This window comes from Plecotus auritus (genome assembly GCF_963455305.1).
Source record: "Plecotus auritus genome assembly, chromosome: 6".
NCBI classification, from domain to species: Eukaryota; Metazoa; Chordata; class Mammalia; order Chiroptera; family Vespertilionidae; genus Plecotus; species Plecotus auritus.
The window spans coordinates 102,337,016-102,351,937 of NC_137773.1; the positions used below are offsets into that span (position 1 = coordinate 102,337,016).

The 14,922-nt window shown below is 39.1% G+C and overlaps 1 protein-coding gene across 1 annotated transcript in view; it reads left to right on the plus strand.

Annotated features, from left to right (window-relative positions):
• Positions 1-10,361: 10,361 nt before the first annotated feature.
• Positions 10,362-14,922, plus strand: part of ADAM28 (ADAM metallopeptidase domain 28) — a gene marked incomplete at both ends in the record, with an annotated part of 141,913 nt that continues 137,352 nt past the window's right edge. The window contains one exon of the mRNA XM_080675480.1: positions 10,362-10,561. Coding sequence (XP_080531606.1) covers positions 10,362-10,561 — 200 coding nt within the window. The remainder of the gene's footprint in view (positions 10,562-14,922) is intronic.

Below are 14,922 nucleotides of genomic sequence, written 5' to 3' on the forward strand. Positions count from 1 at the left end.
GTGCATATATTGAAATATTGTAACCCCATTAGGAAGAATATTGACAGCTCTTTATATAGAGGGTGGAAAATGACCTCCAAAAGTATGCATTTATTAGAAAAAATTGGTACACAAGGCTATGTATTATGTGATGACATACTGATGAAAAAAACCACATGTGTGTACATAGAATATTTGTGGAAGAATACATAAGGAACTGATGAGGAAACAGGATAGGGAGACCTCAGGGATAGGGAGTGACTTATTATTAATAGTATACCCTTTTATAGATTCAAAATATATACCACATGAATGTATTACCTAGCCAATAAAGGAGAATGAGAGAGAGAAAAATAAAGGAAGAAATGAAGGAAGAAAAGAAGGAATGAAAAAGAAAAGAAATAAGGGGAATTAATATATAAGCTAAAATTGTACCTTCCTTAAGGGGATTGAACCTATGCCTACATAAGATCAAGAGATGAACCTTGGAATCCACATGAAGTAAAAAAATTATAACTGATATATCCTATTTAATAAAAGAGTAATATGCAAATTGACTATACCTCCACTACACCCACAAGCCACGCCCACCAGCCAATCAGGAGCAAGTATGCAAATTAACCCAACCAAGATGGCTGTGGCCACGGAGCTGCAGCAAGCAGGAAGCTTGGATTTCCCCAGCAATGGAGGAAGCCAAGCTTCTCAGAATTTGGCTACACTCAAGGCTACAAAGTTTCAATTATAGAAGATAAATAAATCCCAATAAAAATGGCTGCAGCCATGGAGCTGGAGAGAGCAGGAGGCTTGAGTTGCCCCTGGCTATGGAGGAAGCCAAGCTCCCACAGCCCTGGCCTGCCTTGGACTCTGCTACAAAGTTTCAATTATAGAAGATAATAAATCCCAACAAAAATGGCTGTGGCCATGGATGAGCAGGAGGCTTGGCTCCGCTCAAGGCTACAAAGTTTCAATTATAGAAGATAAATAAATCCCACATACCAGGGCCACCGCTTGGGTGGCCTGGGGGCATGGTCGGCCTGAAAACCACCACAGGCCCCTCGCCCAGGCCGCCCCATGCCCCAAGGGAACCCCCACCCTGATCCAGGACACCTTTCAGGGCAAACCAGCTGGCCCCCACCTGTGCACCAGGCCTCTATCCTATCTAATAAAAGAGTAATATGCAGATTGACCATCACTCCAACACACAAGATGGCTGCCCCCATGTGGTCAAAGATGGCTTCCCCCATGTGAACACAAGATGGCCGTGACAAGATGGCCAGCAGGGGAGGGCAGTTGGGAAGGACCAGGCCTGCAAGGGAGGACAGTTGGTGGCGATCAACTGGAGTTTGAACACAAGCCTGCAGGGGAGGGCAGTTAGGGGTGACCAGGCCAGCAGAGGAGGGAAGTTGGGGGTGACCGGGCCTGCAGGCAAGGGCAGTTGGGGGGATCAGGCCTGCAGGGGAGGGCAGTTAGGGGTGACCAGGCCAGCAGAGGAGGGAAGTTGGGGGTGACCAGTCCTGCAGGGAAGAGCAGTTGGGGGGGACCAGGCCTGCAGGGGAGGGCAGTTAGGGGGGACCAGGCCTGCAGGGGAGGGCAGTTAGGGGCAAACAGGTTGGCAGGGGAGCAGTTAGGCATCAATCAGGCTGGCAGGGGAGTGGTTAGGGGGTGATTAGGCTGGCAGGCAGAAGCGGTTAGGGGCAATCAGGAAGGAAGGCAGGCAAGCATTTGGGAGCCAGCAGTCCTGGATTGTGAGAGGGATGTCTGACTGCCCGTTTAGACCCAATCCTACTGGATCGGGCCTAAACAGGCAGTGGGACCTCCCTTGAGGGGTCCCAGATTGGGGAGGGTGCAGGCTGGGCTGAGGGACCACCACCCCCTCCCCCACCACCACCATGCATGAATTTTATGCACCGGGCCTCTAGTATATATATAATACTGATTCTGAAGTACAAGTCTCAAGTAAACAATGGGCTAGAAAAAGTGCACCATCAATATTATGATATCATTGCTAACTCAATCCAAACTTGAAAAAGAAATAAAATCTTCCCTATGAATTCATAAGCATGAATTTGTAGTTATTTGGGAACTGATTTTTATTAGTTTGAGAATCCTTATATCAAGAAGTTAAGATAGAAAGAGGTTTTGTGCAGTAATATCCTGTGAAACATGGAAGAATCAAATGAAAACCAACCTATCAGTACATATCCTTAATCTAAACTCCTCAGGTTCTCCAAGATAAATCTCCTAGAGCAATGAGCACCTGGTCTAAAAATGACAGAAAACACTAGAAAATAAATTTCCCAGAGTGAGAGTTGATAGGATAAGGCCTTCAAAAGTGTCATATGGTAGAGCTCCTAAGTAAAAATGTTTTAAACTTAAAAAGGGACTCAGAGCAAAAAGTTGATATTAAAAACACTTGATAAAAGAGTAAAATAAATCACATAGAAATTTGAGATATAAAAGTATATTTTGGGGTGATTAGTAAAACTGTGGTTTAGGAAGTCCCAGCCCTTATTCTCCCACAGAAACATTGATTTAATATCGATGTATGGACCAAAATACCTTTATTAGAATTCCAGAATCCAATTAGGAAAATACAGCATTACAGATAAGCACAAATCTAATAACAAGCTTATTGAAATGGGTAAAAATAGCAGTTTTACTTTATCCATGTGAGGCCTCCCCAAGCTCTCTCAGGATACCACTGAGAGATCACATTAGCCTGAGATATTTCCCCTGGAGAAAGAGAGAGTGAAGCAGGCATCCAATATCTCTACACTTTTGAGGCATTGCCCAGGAGATCTGCTCTGTGGCACTGCACCCAGAGTGAAGTGTTGAGTTTGAAAACCTGGGGGCAAATGAGAACAATGAAAAGGGTAGTGGCTCTCAGTAGGCATAGATCTGCAAAAATGGTTACAACCCTGATGTGAGAGAAGTGGAGTTTGAACATAATGTTCAGGCCACTTGGGGCACTGACCTAGGGAAAAGGAGTGGGTGGTTTATGGTGAATTACATGGCTTTGCAAGATTAGGAGAAGGTGCACAACCCTGAAACACTTCCCCTGGGAGGAAGGATGAGGACTGGAGCATGCATATTTGTAGAAAAGGTTTGTGGGCTCCCAGTCCGTAAAGACTACTGCTTCTTCAAATGTGCTGACATAAACACAAAGCTATAAGAAGCATGAAAAATCAAGGAAATACGACACAATAGGAACAAAACAAATCTTCAGCAACCAAACCTAAAGAAAAAGCAATCTGTGCCTGAAAAATAATTCAAAAGAATCATCTTAAAGAAGTTTACTGAGCTGTAAGAGAACATAAACAGCTAAATTAAATCAAGAAGAAAAAAAACACCAGGAAAAGCATTTGACTAAATCTGGCAATTATTTATGATAAAAACTCTCAGCAAAGTGGGAATAGAGGGAACATACTTCAAACAATATATGACCATATATAACAGACCCAGTTCACATTATACTCAATGGGGAAAAGCTAAAAGTGTTTCCCTTAGGATAAAAAAACAAGACAAGAATGTCTGTTTCACTACTCTTATTCGACATAACACTGGAAGTCCTGGCCACAATAATCAGAAAAGAAGAAAAAAGGCATCCAAATTGTAAAGGAAGAAATAAAACTATAACTATTTGCAGATGACATGATACTGTATATAGAGAACCCTTCTTATATTCCACCAAAATCTATTAGAACTGATAAATTAATTCAGTAAAGTAATAGGATACAAAATAAATACTCAGAAATTGGTTGTATTTTTATACACCAATAATGAACTATTAGAAAGGGAAACTAAGAAAACAACCCCATTCACAATTGAATTTAAAAATGTCTAGGAATAAATTTAACCAAGGAGTTAAAAGATCTGTACTTGGGAAATTTTAAGACACTGAAGAAAAAAATTGAAGAAGATACATATAAATAGAAACATAAACTGTGCTCATGGATAGGAAGAATTAACATTATAAAAATGTCCATACTGCCCAAAACAATCTATAGTTTCGCACAATATCTATCAAAATATCAAAGACATTTTTTATAGAACTGGAACAAATAATCCAAAAATTTATATGGAACCACAAAAGACCACAAATAGCCACACCAATATGGAGAAAGAAGAACAATGTTGGAAGTATCACATTGCCTGATATCGAACTGTACTACAAGGCTATAGTAATCAAAACAGAATAATACTAGAATAAAAACAGACACACCCATCAATGGAACAGGATTGAGAACACAAAAATAAACCCACACCTGGTCAATTAATATATGACAAAGGAGGCAAAAACATACAATGGGGTAAAGACAGTCTATTCAACAAATAGTGTTGGAAAAGTTGGACAGATTCATGAGAAAAATGAAACAAGACCACTGTCTTATACCACACACAAAAATAAGTTCAAAATGGATTAAAGACTTAAATGTTAGATTCAAAACCATAAAAATCTTAGAAGAAAAGATGGGCAGTAAAATTTCAGACATTTCTCTTAGCAATATTTTTCCTGATATATCTCCTCAGGCAAGGAAAACAAAAGAAAAAATAAACAAATGGGACTATGTCAAACAAGAAGGTTTTTGCACAACAAAGGAAACCATCAACAAAATAAAAGGACAACCTACTGAATGGAAGAACATATTAACCAATGATACATATGATAATAGGTTAATATCCAAAATTTATAGAGAACTCTTAGAAATTAATGTAAAAAAAAACAATCAATTAAAAAAATGGGCAAAAGATCTGAGTAGACACTTCTCCAAAGAGGACATACAGATGGCCAATAAACATATAAAAAGATGCTCAATGTCACTAATCATCAGATAAATGCAAATTAAAAAGGGAATATTTGTAACACTTTCAACAATAAAGATAAATTTAAAAAAAACACAATGAGATGTCACCTCACACGTGTCAGAATGGCTATCATCAATAAATCAAAAAACAAGTGTTGGCAAGGATGTGTAGAAAAGGGAACACTATTTCGCTGCTGGTGGGAATGCAGATTGGTGCAGCCACTATGGAAAACAGTATGGAGTTACCTCAAAAAATTAAAAATGGTACTGCCTTATGACCCAGTGAATCCACTTCTGAGTAGAAGAAACCCAAAACATAGTTCAAAAGAATATATGCACTCCTATGTTTATTGCAGCATTATTTACAATAGCCAAGCTATGGAAACAACCCAAGTGCCCAACAATAGACAGGTGGATAAAAAAGTAGTGGTGCATATATAGAATGGAATACTACTTGGCCATAAGAAGAATGAAATTTTACTATTTGTGACAGCATAGATGGACCTAGAGGATATTATGCTAAGTGAAATAAGTCAGAGAGAGAGAAAGGCAAATACAACATGATTTTACTTACATGTGGGATTAAAGAGCAGAATAATTAAACAAACAAAATAGAAACAGACTTATGAATTTAGAGAATAGTTGCCAGAGGGGTGGAGGCTTGAGGGGCTGGGTGAGAAAGGTGAAGAGAATAAGAAGTACAAATTGGTAGTTACAAAATAGTCATGGGGATGTAAAGTACAGCATAGAGAATATAGTCAATAATTTTGTAATAGCTATGTAAGGTGCCAGGTGGGTACTTGAAATATCTGGGGGAATAATTTGTAAAGTACTATTGTCTAACCACTACCCTGTACAACTGAAACTAATAGAAAGTAATATTGAATATAAACTGCAATTGAAAAATAAAATTGAAAAATAAAACAATACATAAACAAAATGAGAATAATTCTAATAAAGGGATATAAACCATAAAAACAAACAAACAAACAAAGACCCAGAGGCTTTGGAGCTGAAGATTACAAAAAAAATTAACTAAAAAATCAATAGAGTTTAAATAAGAAACTTGATTAAAATGAAGATTCAATGAACATATGAGAAGTAATTGCAAAGTATCCAGTCCAAAGAGCAAAAAGAAATATAAAGCATTTAGAAAGCCTACAAGACTTATGTGACACCATTATGTGAACAATATATGCATGATGGCTGAAACCACCCCAAGTCTAGGGAGGGAAATAGGTATTCAGAATCACAAAGCCTACCAGTTTAAAAGAGGATTAATCTAAAGTCTACACCAAAACACATTATAATCAAATTATCAAATTTCTAGAAAAAAAATCAGAAAATTTTGAAAACAACAAGAGAAAAGCAATTCATCGGATATCAGGGAGCCCAAGGACTATCAGCAGACTGCTCAGCAGAAACCTTGCAATCTAGGAAAAAGAGAAATGATGTATTCAAAGTGACGAGGGAAAAATTGCCAGGCAAGAATAGTGTACCTTGCAAAACTGTCCAAGAAAAAATGAAGCAGAAATGAATAATCTCTAAGCAACAAAATATGAAAGTGTTAATCATCACTAGACCTGCCTTACAATAAATGCTAAAGGGAGTTCTTCAAGGTAAGACAAGAGGACATTGAAGAGAAACACAAAGGCATATGACAACATAAAACTCACTACTAAAGGTAAATATACAGAAAAATACAGAATACCTTAGTACTGTACTTCTGGTATATAAATCACTTTTAATTTTAGTATAAAAGTAAAAGGCCAAAATATAAAATAATAATAATAAAGGCTAATTCAATTGAGGTCACATACAGGTGCAACTAACATTTTGGCCAATAATATGATGTAAGATGAAAGGTGAATAACTGAAATTAAACTGTTCCAAGGCTCTTGAATATTTGGGAGAAGGGTGGTGATTATCAGTATTTAGGAAATACATGGGCTACAAATGTGGGGTAACCAGCTAACAACAAAAATAAAATAAATAAAACAAATATACTGTAGAAAACACATAGTAAATAAAAACCACAACATAAGATATTAAACATAAATTTAAATAATGTATCAGTAATAAGATAAAGCTTATTAGCTAAAAACTTGTCAAATGTAATAAAAAGAAAAAATGAATTCAAGTTACAGAAATGCATCCAAAACAAAAGTGCATTAAGAGGTTGAAAGTAGAAAGATAAAAGTTATGGTAGACAAATAACCAAATGAAAGCTAGTGAAGCTACAATAATACTATCAGGAAAAATATTTTTAGGTGGAAACATAGAGCTAAAATTGTTGCTACATCGTCATAGAAGAACAACTTACCAAGAAGATAGAAATTTATATGCTTCAAACTGTATAAACTTCAAACTGTATAAGGCAATATTTATAAGAAGAAAAATATAAACACACTAGAGGCCCAGTGCATGAAATTCGTGTATGGGGGTGTGTGTGTCCCTCAGCCCAGCCTGCACCCTCCCCAATCTGGGATCCCTCTCACAATCTAGGACTGCTGGCTCCCAACTGCTCACCTGCCTGCCTGCCTGATTGCCCCTAACCACTTCTGCCTGCCAGCTTGATCACCCCCTAACCACACCCCTGCCAGCCTGATTGACGCTTAACTGCCCTCCCCTGCTGGCCTGGTCACCCCTAACTGCCCTCCCCTGCCAGCCTGGGTCCCCCCCAACTGTCCTCCCCTGCAGGCCTGGTCACTCCCAACTGCCCTCCCCTGCCAGCCCGGTCACCCCTAACTGCCCTCCCCTGCCAGCCATCTTGTGGTGGCCATCTTGTGTCCACATGGGGGTGGCCATCTTGTATGTTGGAGTGATGGTCAATTTGCATATTACCGCTTTATTAGATAGGATCATCATGGTAACAACATTTAGAGTATATCACTAAGCAATTGACTAATCCACAAAAAAGTACTTAGTAAAGATATATAAAATTTGAATCACGCAATGAAAACTTGATATAGATAAATAGATAGGTACAGATACAGATATAGATATTGTTGTAGATATATACATACCCATTTGAAATTGTGACTATTTAAACATTTAGAAACTGGCAATTTCATATGCTTAAACCAAATATATGAAAACTAAATTCAGCTATTGAAGACTACACATTCTTTTCAAGCACTCTTGATAATAACTAAAAATTATTACAGCTAACACAAGGGTATAGTAAGGTAGATGTATACTGGAAAAAACAAAATTAACTGTTTATTATATCCCAGAAGGCAAAGGTAGAATCTAAAAATATAATGAAAGAAACATTTATTTTCCAAATACAATAAAAGAAAACAAACACAACTTGACATATATGGAAATATGTTTAAAAGGACTATGAAAGACTAATGAAGAATACAAGCAAATCATAATAAATATTGTGGTATTCTATTTTTAACAATAAGAACACTAAAGGTTGCAAGAATGCCACACCTATAAATGTAACACAATATTAATAAATATCAAAGAAATTTTAAAGGGACTTTGATAAACTGAATTTAACATTTATTTGCAAGAGGAAATACTTAAAAACAGCCACATAAATGATATTTAAAATGCATTTATTCTTGCCCAAGAATATATTTATTGATTTTAGAGAGAGGAAGGGCGAGAGAGAGGGAGAACATCAATGGGAAAGAGAAACATCAATCGTTGACTCCTGCACGCAGATCGAAACTGCAACCTAGGTATGTGTCTCAATTGGGAATCGAACCCACAACCTTTAGGTGTATAGGACAATGCTGCAACCAACTGAGCCACCTGGCCAGGGCAGCCACATGATTTTTTTTTTAAATGAAGGTAAATAGAGGGTAATTGCACAAGAAATATCAAAAAAGTGATGCAAAGCAACCACAATTATATGTTCTTGGTATAGAAATAGAAACATAGATCAATGGAAAAAATATGAGTCCAGAAATAGAATAATATTTAAATAGATGATTAGAATTAATGAAATTTAAATGTTTAAAAAGTTAATAAGATTTAAATGTGTTAAATATTTTCTTGATAAGAAAACTCAAAAATATTAAAACATTAGAGCTGCCTAAAGTTAATTATATGTTAGAAATGCCCCATGTTTTGCTTTATTTTTTTTTTGTTGTTTTTTAGCAAGCAAAAATGATTTCAGTAAGAAAATACCCATACATAATATCCAGGAAAACTGTAAAAAGAGAATTAATAACAGGAATATTGTCCACAAATTGACATATTAATATATAAGAACTAGTGGCTCGGTGCATGGATTCGTGCACATTGAAAGGAAATTAATTAGAAGTATTTTAATTTCACTATTCACCCTTTTTCTATAATAGATGTATCAACCAAATTCACCATCAACAATGACAGATGGAAACACACGCGTGCGAATGGCACCAGCGAGAGCTTTATATGTATCGTGCATGCATGAGTCAATTAGCCTCTTATATATATAGAATAAACTTGCTTAATTAGACCTGCTTTATGATTTAGCTAAACGTTTTCCAGCCCAGTGAAGCACACCAACTTCTCTTTCAGATAATTGTCAGCAACACAGCAGTAAATATCAACATGAAGCAGATTATTATTGTAGATCATGCAGGGAGAACAAAGGGTAAAATATTTAACTGCAGCAGTATTTGACTATATTCTGCACAGTGAGAAAACCTGAAGTCATTTTCAAGGTCCACCATTTCTTACTTCTTTTCAGTCGGGTCAAGTTTCTAAACTTTCTAAATCTCCATTTTCCAGCTAATGAAAAGAAAAGAGGATTCCACCAAGTCTCTTATCTACCTACTCCAGGACTTCTGTGAGGATCAAATGAGATGAAGCATGGGAAAACACTTCACAGACATTTGGTTAAAGTGTAAAATAGTGTAAAATGTTTGCACCTGGCTATAAAGCAAGTAGTGTTCCTGGGCTGAAGAAACTCAAGGAGGCTAGTCACTAGGGAGAGGAAGCCGGGTGTTGCTATGTGACATCATTACCTGGCGCCCACAGCGATTGTTTCTGGGCTGGGCTGGGCTGGGCTGTGGGCCTCGTTTTGCAACATGTGGTCTTGACAGTATTGGCTGCAATTTGGTGGGGTGTCACTCCGGGGTGGTGGCCGGGCCTGTGTCCCATTTGGGGGAAGCCAAGTGTTGCTTTGTTGGCGTCAGGTTCGCAGTGCTGTTTCTTTGTAAATGGCCAGTGTATGTCACAACAGCTCTTGCATTGAGCGTCTGCCCCCTGGTGGTCAGTTCGCATCATAGCGACTGGTCAGATGGTCAGAGGGACACTTAGCATATTAGCCTTTAATATATATAGATATCATTCACAAATAAACTAAAAGTCATGTTATGCATACATAACAATTGCTAAATATATTGCATATTTTCTGTGTGTTAGACATGCTTCTAAGCTCTTCCTGTAACTAAGTTTTATATTAACTATATAAGGCAGGTGCTATTATCCCCATTTTACAGAGGAGAAAATTAGGCAAAGTTTTGAATAACTATGGAAGAGATGGAATTAATTAATAGTGATGTAATTACGGATTTACATTAAAAATAGATGGCAAAAAAATAAATAAATAACAACAAAAATAAAGAATGGATGGCTTTCCGTATAGCCTTACACCAGAATAAATTCCAATGGGTCAAAGATTTAAATGGAAAAGGTGAAATGCTAAAACTTCACAAGCATAACCACAGAGTGATGGAAGCTTTCTATGGAGACAGTCTTGCTTTTTTAAACTACTGGATGATTCAGAGTGAAGAGCAATTAAGACAGTCGTTAAAGCGCAATGCAGAGTTGTGAGAAGGATTGGTTTATTTGTTCGTTTGGTATGTGTTGTGCGTACATGCCAGTGTGTGTGCGCGTGTGTGTGTGTATGCATGTGTGTTTGTGTTTTTAAGGTAAGATAGACTTTGCCCTGGCCAGGTAGCTCTGTTGGTTAAAGCATTGCCCTAATACACCAACATTACAGGTTTGATCTCTGGTCAGGGCACAGGTAAGACTCAACCAATGAATGCATGAATAGGTGGAGCAACAAATTGATGTCTCTCTCCTTTCTCTCTCTCAAAAATAAATAAATAAAATAGACATTTTCTTGAGCTAATAAAATAATAAAAATGGGATTTGTGAAAACTGAGAAAACAAAATATATGTCAGAAAAAAGAAGAACCTAGGCGACAGGTTTGGGACTGAAATTGGATTGGTTATAGAGTAGACATCTCACATTCTAAATGAATGAAGTTTGGGGTTGGAAATTACCAATTTGTGATGGCTCATATATAATATTGAGTGATATTTTCCCAGCAGTACCCAGCTATATGAAAGGAGATGAAACATTGTGGCACTTATTTAAAGTAGTACTTTTGTGGATGTAACAGAAGAAAAGAGATTAAAAGGAATGGGGGTTTCTGGTGAAAGGATAGTTAAATGTTGGCTTCTGGGTAGCATTAAGAGTAAAGTGAAGGTTGAGAAATGAGAAAAAAAAGACATTTAAAACACATAATGGCAGTGGTAATGGAGACAAAAAGATATTCAAGGAATGATATTGAGTAGGATAATGTGTAGTTGAAGAGGAGAAAACACCTAGAATAATCCCTGTTTCTGTCTTGGATGACGTGGGGCATTTGTGAATTAGGGAATAAGGAAGGGAAAACAGGATTAGGAGGAAAAGATAAAATCTGTTTTTGAGTTTAAGGTGCGTGTGGGCCATCTGTAGATGACCATGTTTAACAACTGCCTGTTGTTAAATAAACTTCGAGACCAGGAGGGTCTTAGATCAGATGCCCCAGGAGATTGTCAGATAAAAATTCATGCACAGGTGATTTACTAAAGAAGTGCTTCCAGGAGTGATGGAAGCTGAATAGGGAAGAAAGAGAAGTCAATCAAGGGTGCAGTCTGAGGTGGGGTCTCAGCCTCCTCTAATGCCAAGGGGAATTCTGGAGAATGAATTGCACCACAAAACGTGTTCTGCTCCAAACAAAGGTGCTAGGCTTTTACTAGTATACTGATCCATCAGTCATTAGCTATGGTCTGCCTCATGGGACAAACTTCCTCACATGTCCAAGTAAAGTGGCTCCAGTAGTCTAAGAATTGCCTCTGAATAAGGTTGTAGAAGCTAAGCTGCAGAAATAAGGAATGCAGAACCTTGGGTGGGCACTCAGAACATGCCAAGGGTCTCAAAGGAGATCTAGTAGAATACTGATGCATCTGGAGAGAGACATATGCTTAGAATTCTTCCCTTTATTGGTAAGAGTTAGGACAGAATGTAGTCCTGAAATCAAATGGCTTTGGAGTTACTGAGAAATGATATTTGAGAATCACTGACATTTCAAAAGAAGCCTGAGAATGTAGAGAAAACAGCAAGACAAACCAGAAGAGTAGCAGGGCAAAGAAGTATCCTAGGGTGTTTCTGGATTATTCACATACTCATACAGGGCAGTAGTGTGGTGATGGTGGGGAAGACAAATGAGTGGTATAGATACTTGTCCTGGGGAAATCCAGTCACCAGGCAGGGGAGCAGACTTCAGCTTCCCTACCGACTTTCTGCAGAGCCCCAACCAAGAGACCCTCCCAGCTGTGACGGGCTCGGCCCTTCAAATCTTCTTGACCAAGTGTGGAGTGTTTTTAATTAGGCAATTTTGAAGGCATCCACAGGATGATGAAGCACACACTTTCTGAAGGGGTGAAGGGCAATGACCTGAGGGACTTGGAAAAGCCTGGGTTAATATTTATTTAAAACACTGTGTGAATCAGGCTGTGCCCAGATCTCCAGGCCTGAGTCCCAAACAGGAAATACATTGAGATGAATTGTGGTGACTCAGAATCCAATCTCACTAATTATCTGGTAGGAGAGAGAGAGAGGAAAAGAGGGGTGGAAGAGAAAAAGGAGGGGAGAAAGCACAACTAGTTTGAGGGTATGTGGGTGGGAGGCCTTCCCACTCCACAAGAAAAAGCCTAGTGCTCTGAGATTAACCCCAACAATTCTCATTTTTTTCCTCTCCAGGTCCATCATCTTCTTTTTTAAAAGGACAGTATGCCTTAGGTCTATTTTAATTCATTATACAATAATTATTCCTTGAATAAACATATTTACTTTGAAAAAATGATAAAATCCTAAACATTGTTTTGAAAATCACCCACATCTATATATATATATATATATATAAAACCCTAATATGCAAATAGACCGAACTGAGAAACAACCGAACAACCGGTTGCTATGATGTGTGCTGACCACGAGGGGGTGCGTGCAGAACATGGCAGGTGTCAGCAGCAGGTGGCAGAGCACGGAACATGGCAGGCATTGGCTGTGGCAGGATGGTGGAGCAGGTGAGCGGGGGCTCCAGACCAAGGCGGGGTGCCAGTCACTGTCATCGAGGCAAGCCTCTGGTGGTTACTGAAAATTCTTTGCTCACATGCGCCATGGTCCTGCCAGGCAATTGCACCTGCTGCTGACTCTGGAGTTACCGCTTGAACCCACTACTGGCACCCAGCTCCAGTCCCAATCACTAGGTGGCATCAGCGGGTGCAAGCAGTGGCTGCCAGTCCTGATCGTCCCTGAGGGCTTCTCCACCTCCCCCTGCTCCTGAGGGGCAATCGAGGCAGCAGCCACCGCTCGCACACCTGATGGGGCTGGCCCTGGCCCTAATCACTCCATGCTGTCAGTGGGTGCAAGTGGGGCTGGCACCAGCAGGGCATGGGAGCAGCAGTGCTGGGATCAGGGGACCAGAGGCTGTGGCGGGAGGGGCTGGGCAGGGGTGTGGAGGATGGGCCAAGACCCACCCCGGCCTCACAGTCCATAGTTCCTTTCAAGGTGCATGAATTTTTGCACTGAGTCCCTAGTTCTTACTATGCATAAAAGTAGTTTTAAAATTATATTGTGCTTTTTTATGCTAATACACATTTTTAATATTGTACTATGGCTATAGAATATTACTTTGCACCAATATCACAATTTAGTCAAGCCTCTTGACTATTGTTTGGCATTTTTTTCTAGCCTCCTGTTTTTAAACTAAGTACAATAAATGCCATTTTGATACCAGGAATGGAGCTGGCATTCAGCAGCATGGTTTGCATCTGTCTACCAGCACTTGCATATTCCAGGCATAGCCATTGATGGAATCTGGAGGAAATGCACCATTGGGAGATATGATGAAAGTGTAATTTGAAACTACAAGGGAAAAACTTGTATCCAGGTATAGTACCTCCAACCCAATTAAAATATGAAATTATTTTCTGATTGTACAACAGTACTTAAAATCTTATTGTGCAAGACTAATGTAACCATTGAAATTTGACGACTGTGAAATCTGAGCATCCTGGGGGACTATTTCCACCATCACAGCCACCACACCTCCTCAACTCCTCTTCCTAAATTAGCATGAGAAAGAAATGTAATGTATGCTCTCAGACCTGCAAGAAAAAAAACGGTCTAACTGGGAATACAGAACAATGTAGATAAAAGAAAAATTATTTCTGCCATTCTCTCACCACTTCAAAAAATATCCTTCTGGTATTCTCAACCTTTTTACATCCACTGCATTTATATCCAAATGTTCTCAGACTCTCATTGTCATGTCTACACTTAGAGATAAAATGGTTCCAAATGTCAGTAAATTTGGTTTCTATTTTTCCTACTAAAATCTCTCCATTTCCTTTATCCTATCTGTTCATACCATTTTTTTGAATCCTGATCTCTAAATGTCCAAAATTATACCTTCCCCCCCTCAATTCTTGCAAGGCATGGCTATATCCATTACCTTCAAAAGTTCTGGACTTCATGATCAGACTTTTTCATAAATGTATTGGCATTATTATTTCTTTTGATGATCCACGTATTTACTTTGGATTCCTAGGTTATTATATACTAGAGACCTGGTGCACAAAATTTGTGCACTTGGATGGTGGGTCCCTCAGCCCGGTCTGTGCCCTCTTGCATTCCGGGAGCCCTCGGGGGATGTCTGGCTGATGGCTGGGAGTGGGCCTAAGCTGGCAGTTGGACATCCTTAGAGCTGCCGCAGAGGTGGGAGGGGCTCCCGCCACCGCCGCTGGGCTCAATAGCTGTGAGCCTGGCTTCTGGCTGAGCAGTGCTCCCCTTGTGGGAGTGCACTGACCACCAGGGGGCAGCTCCTGGTGGTCATTGCGTGTCATAGTGACCAGT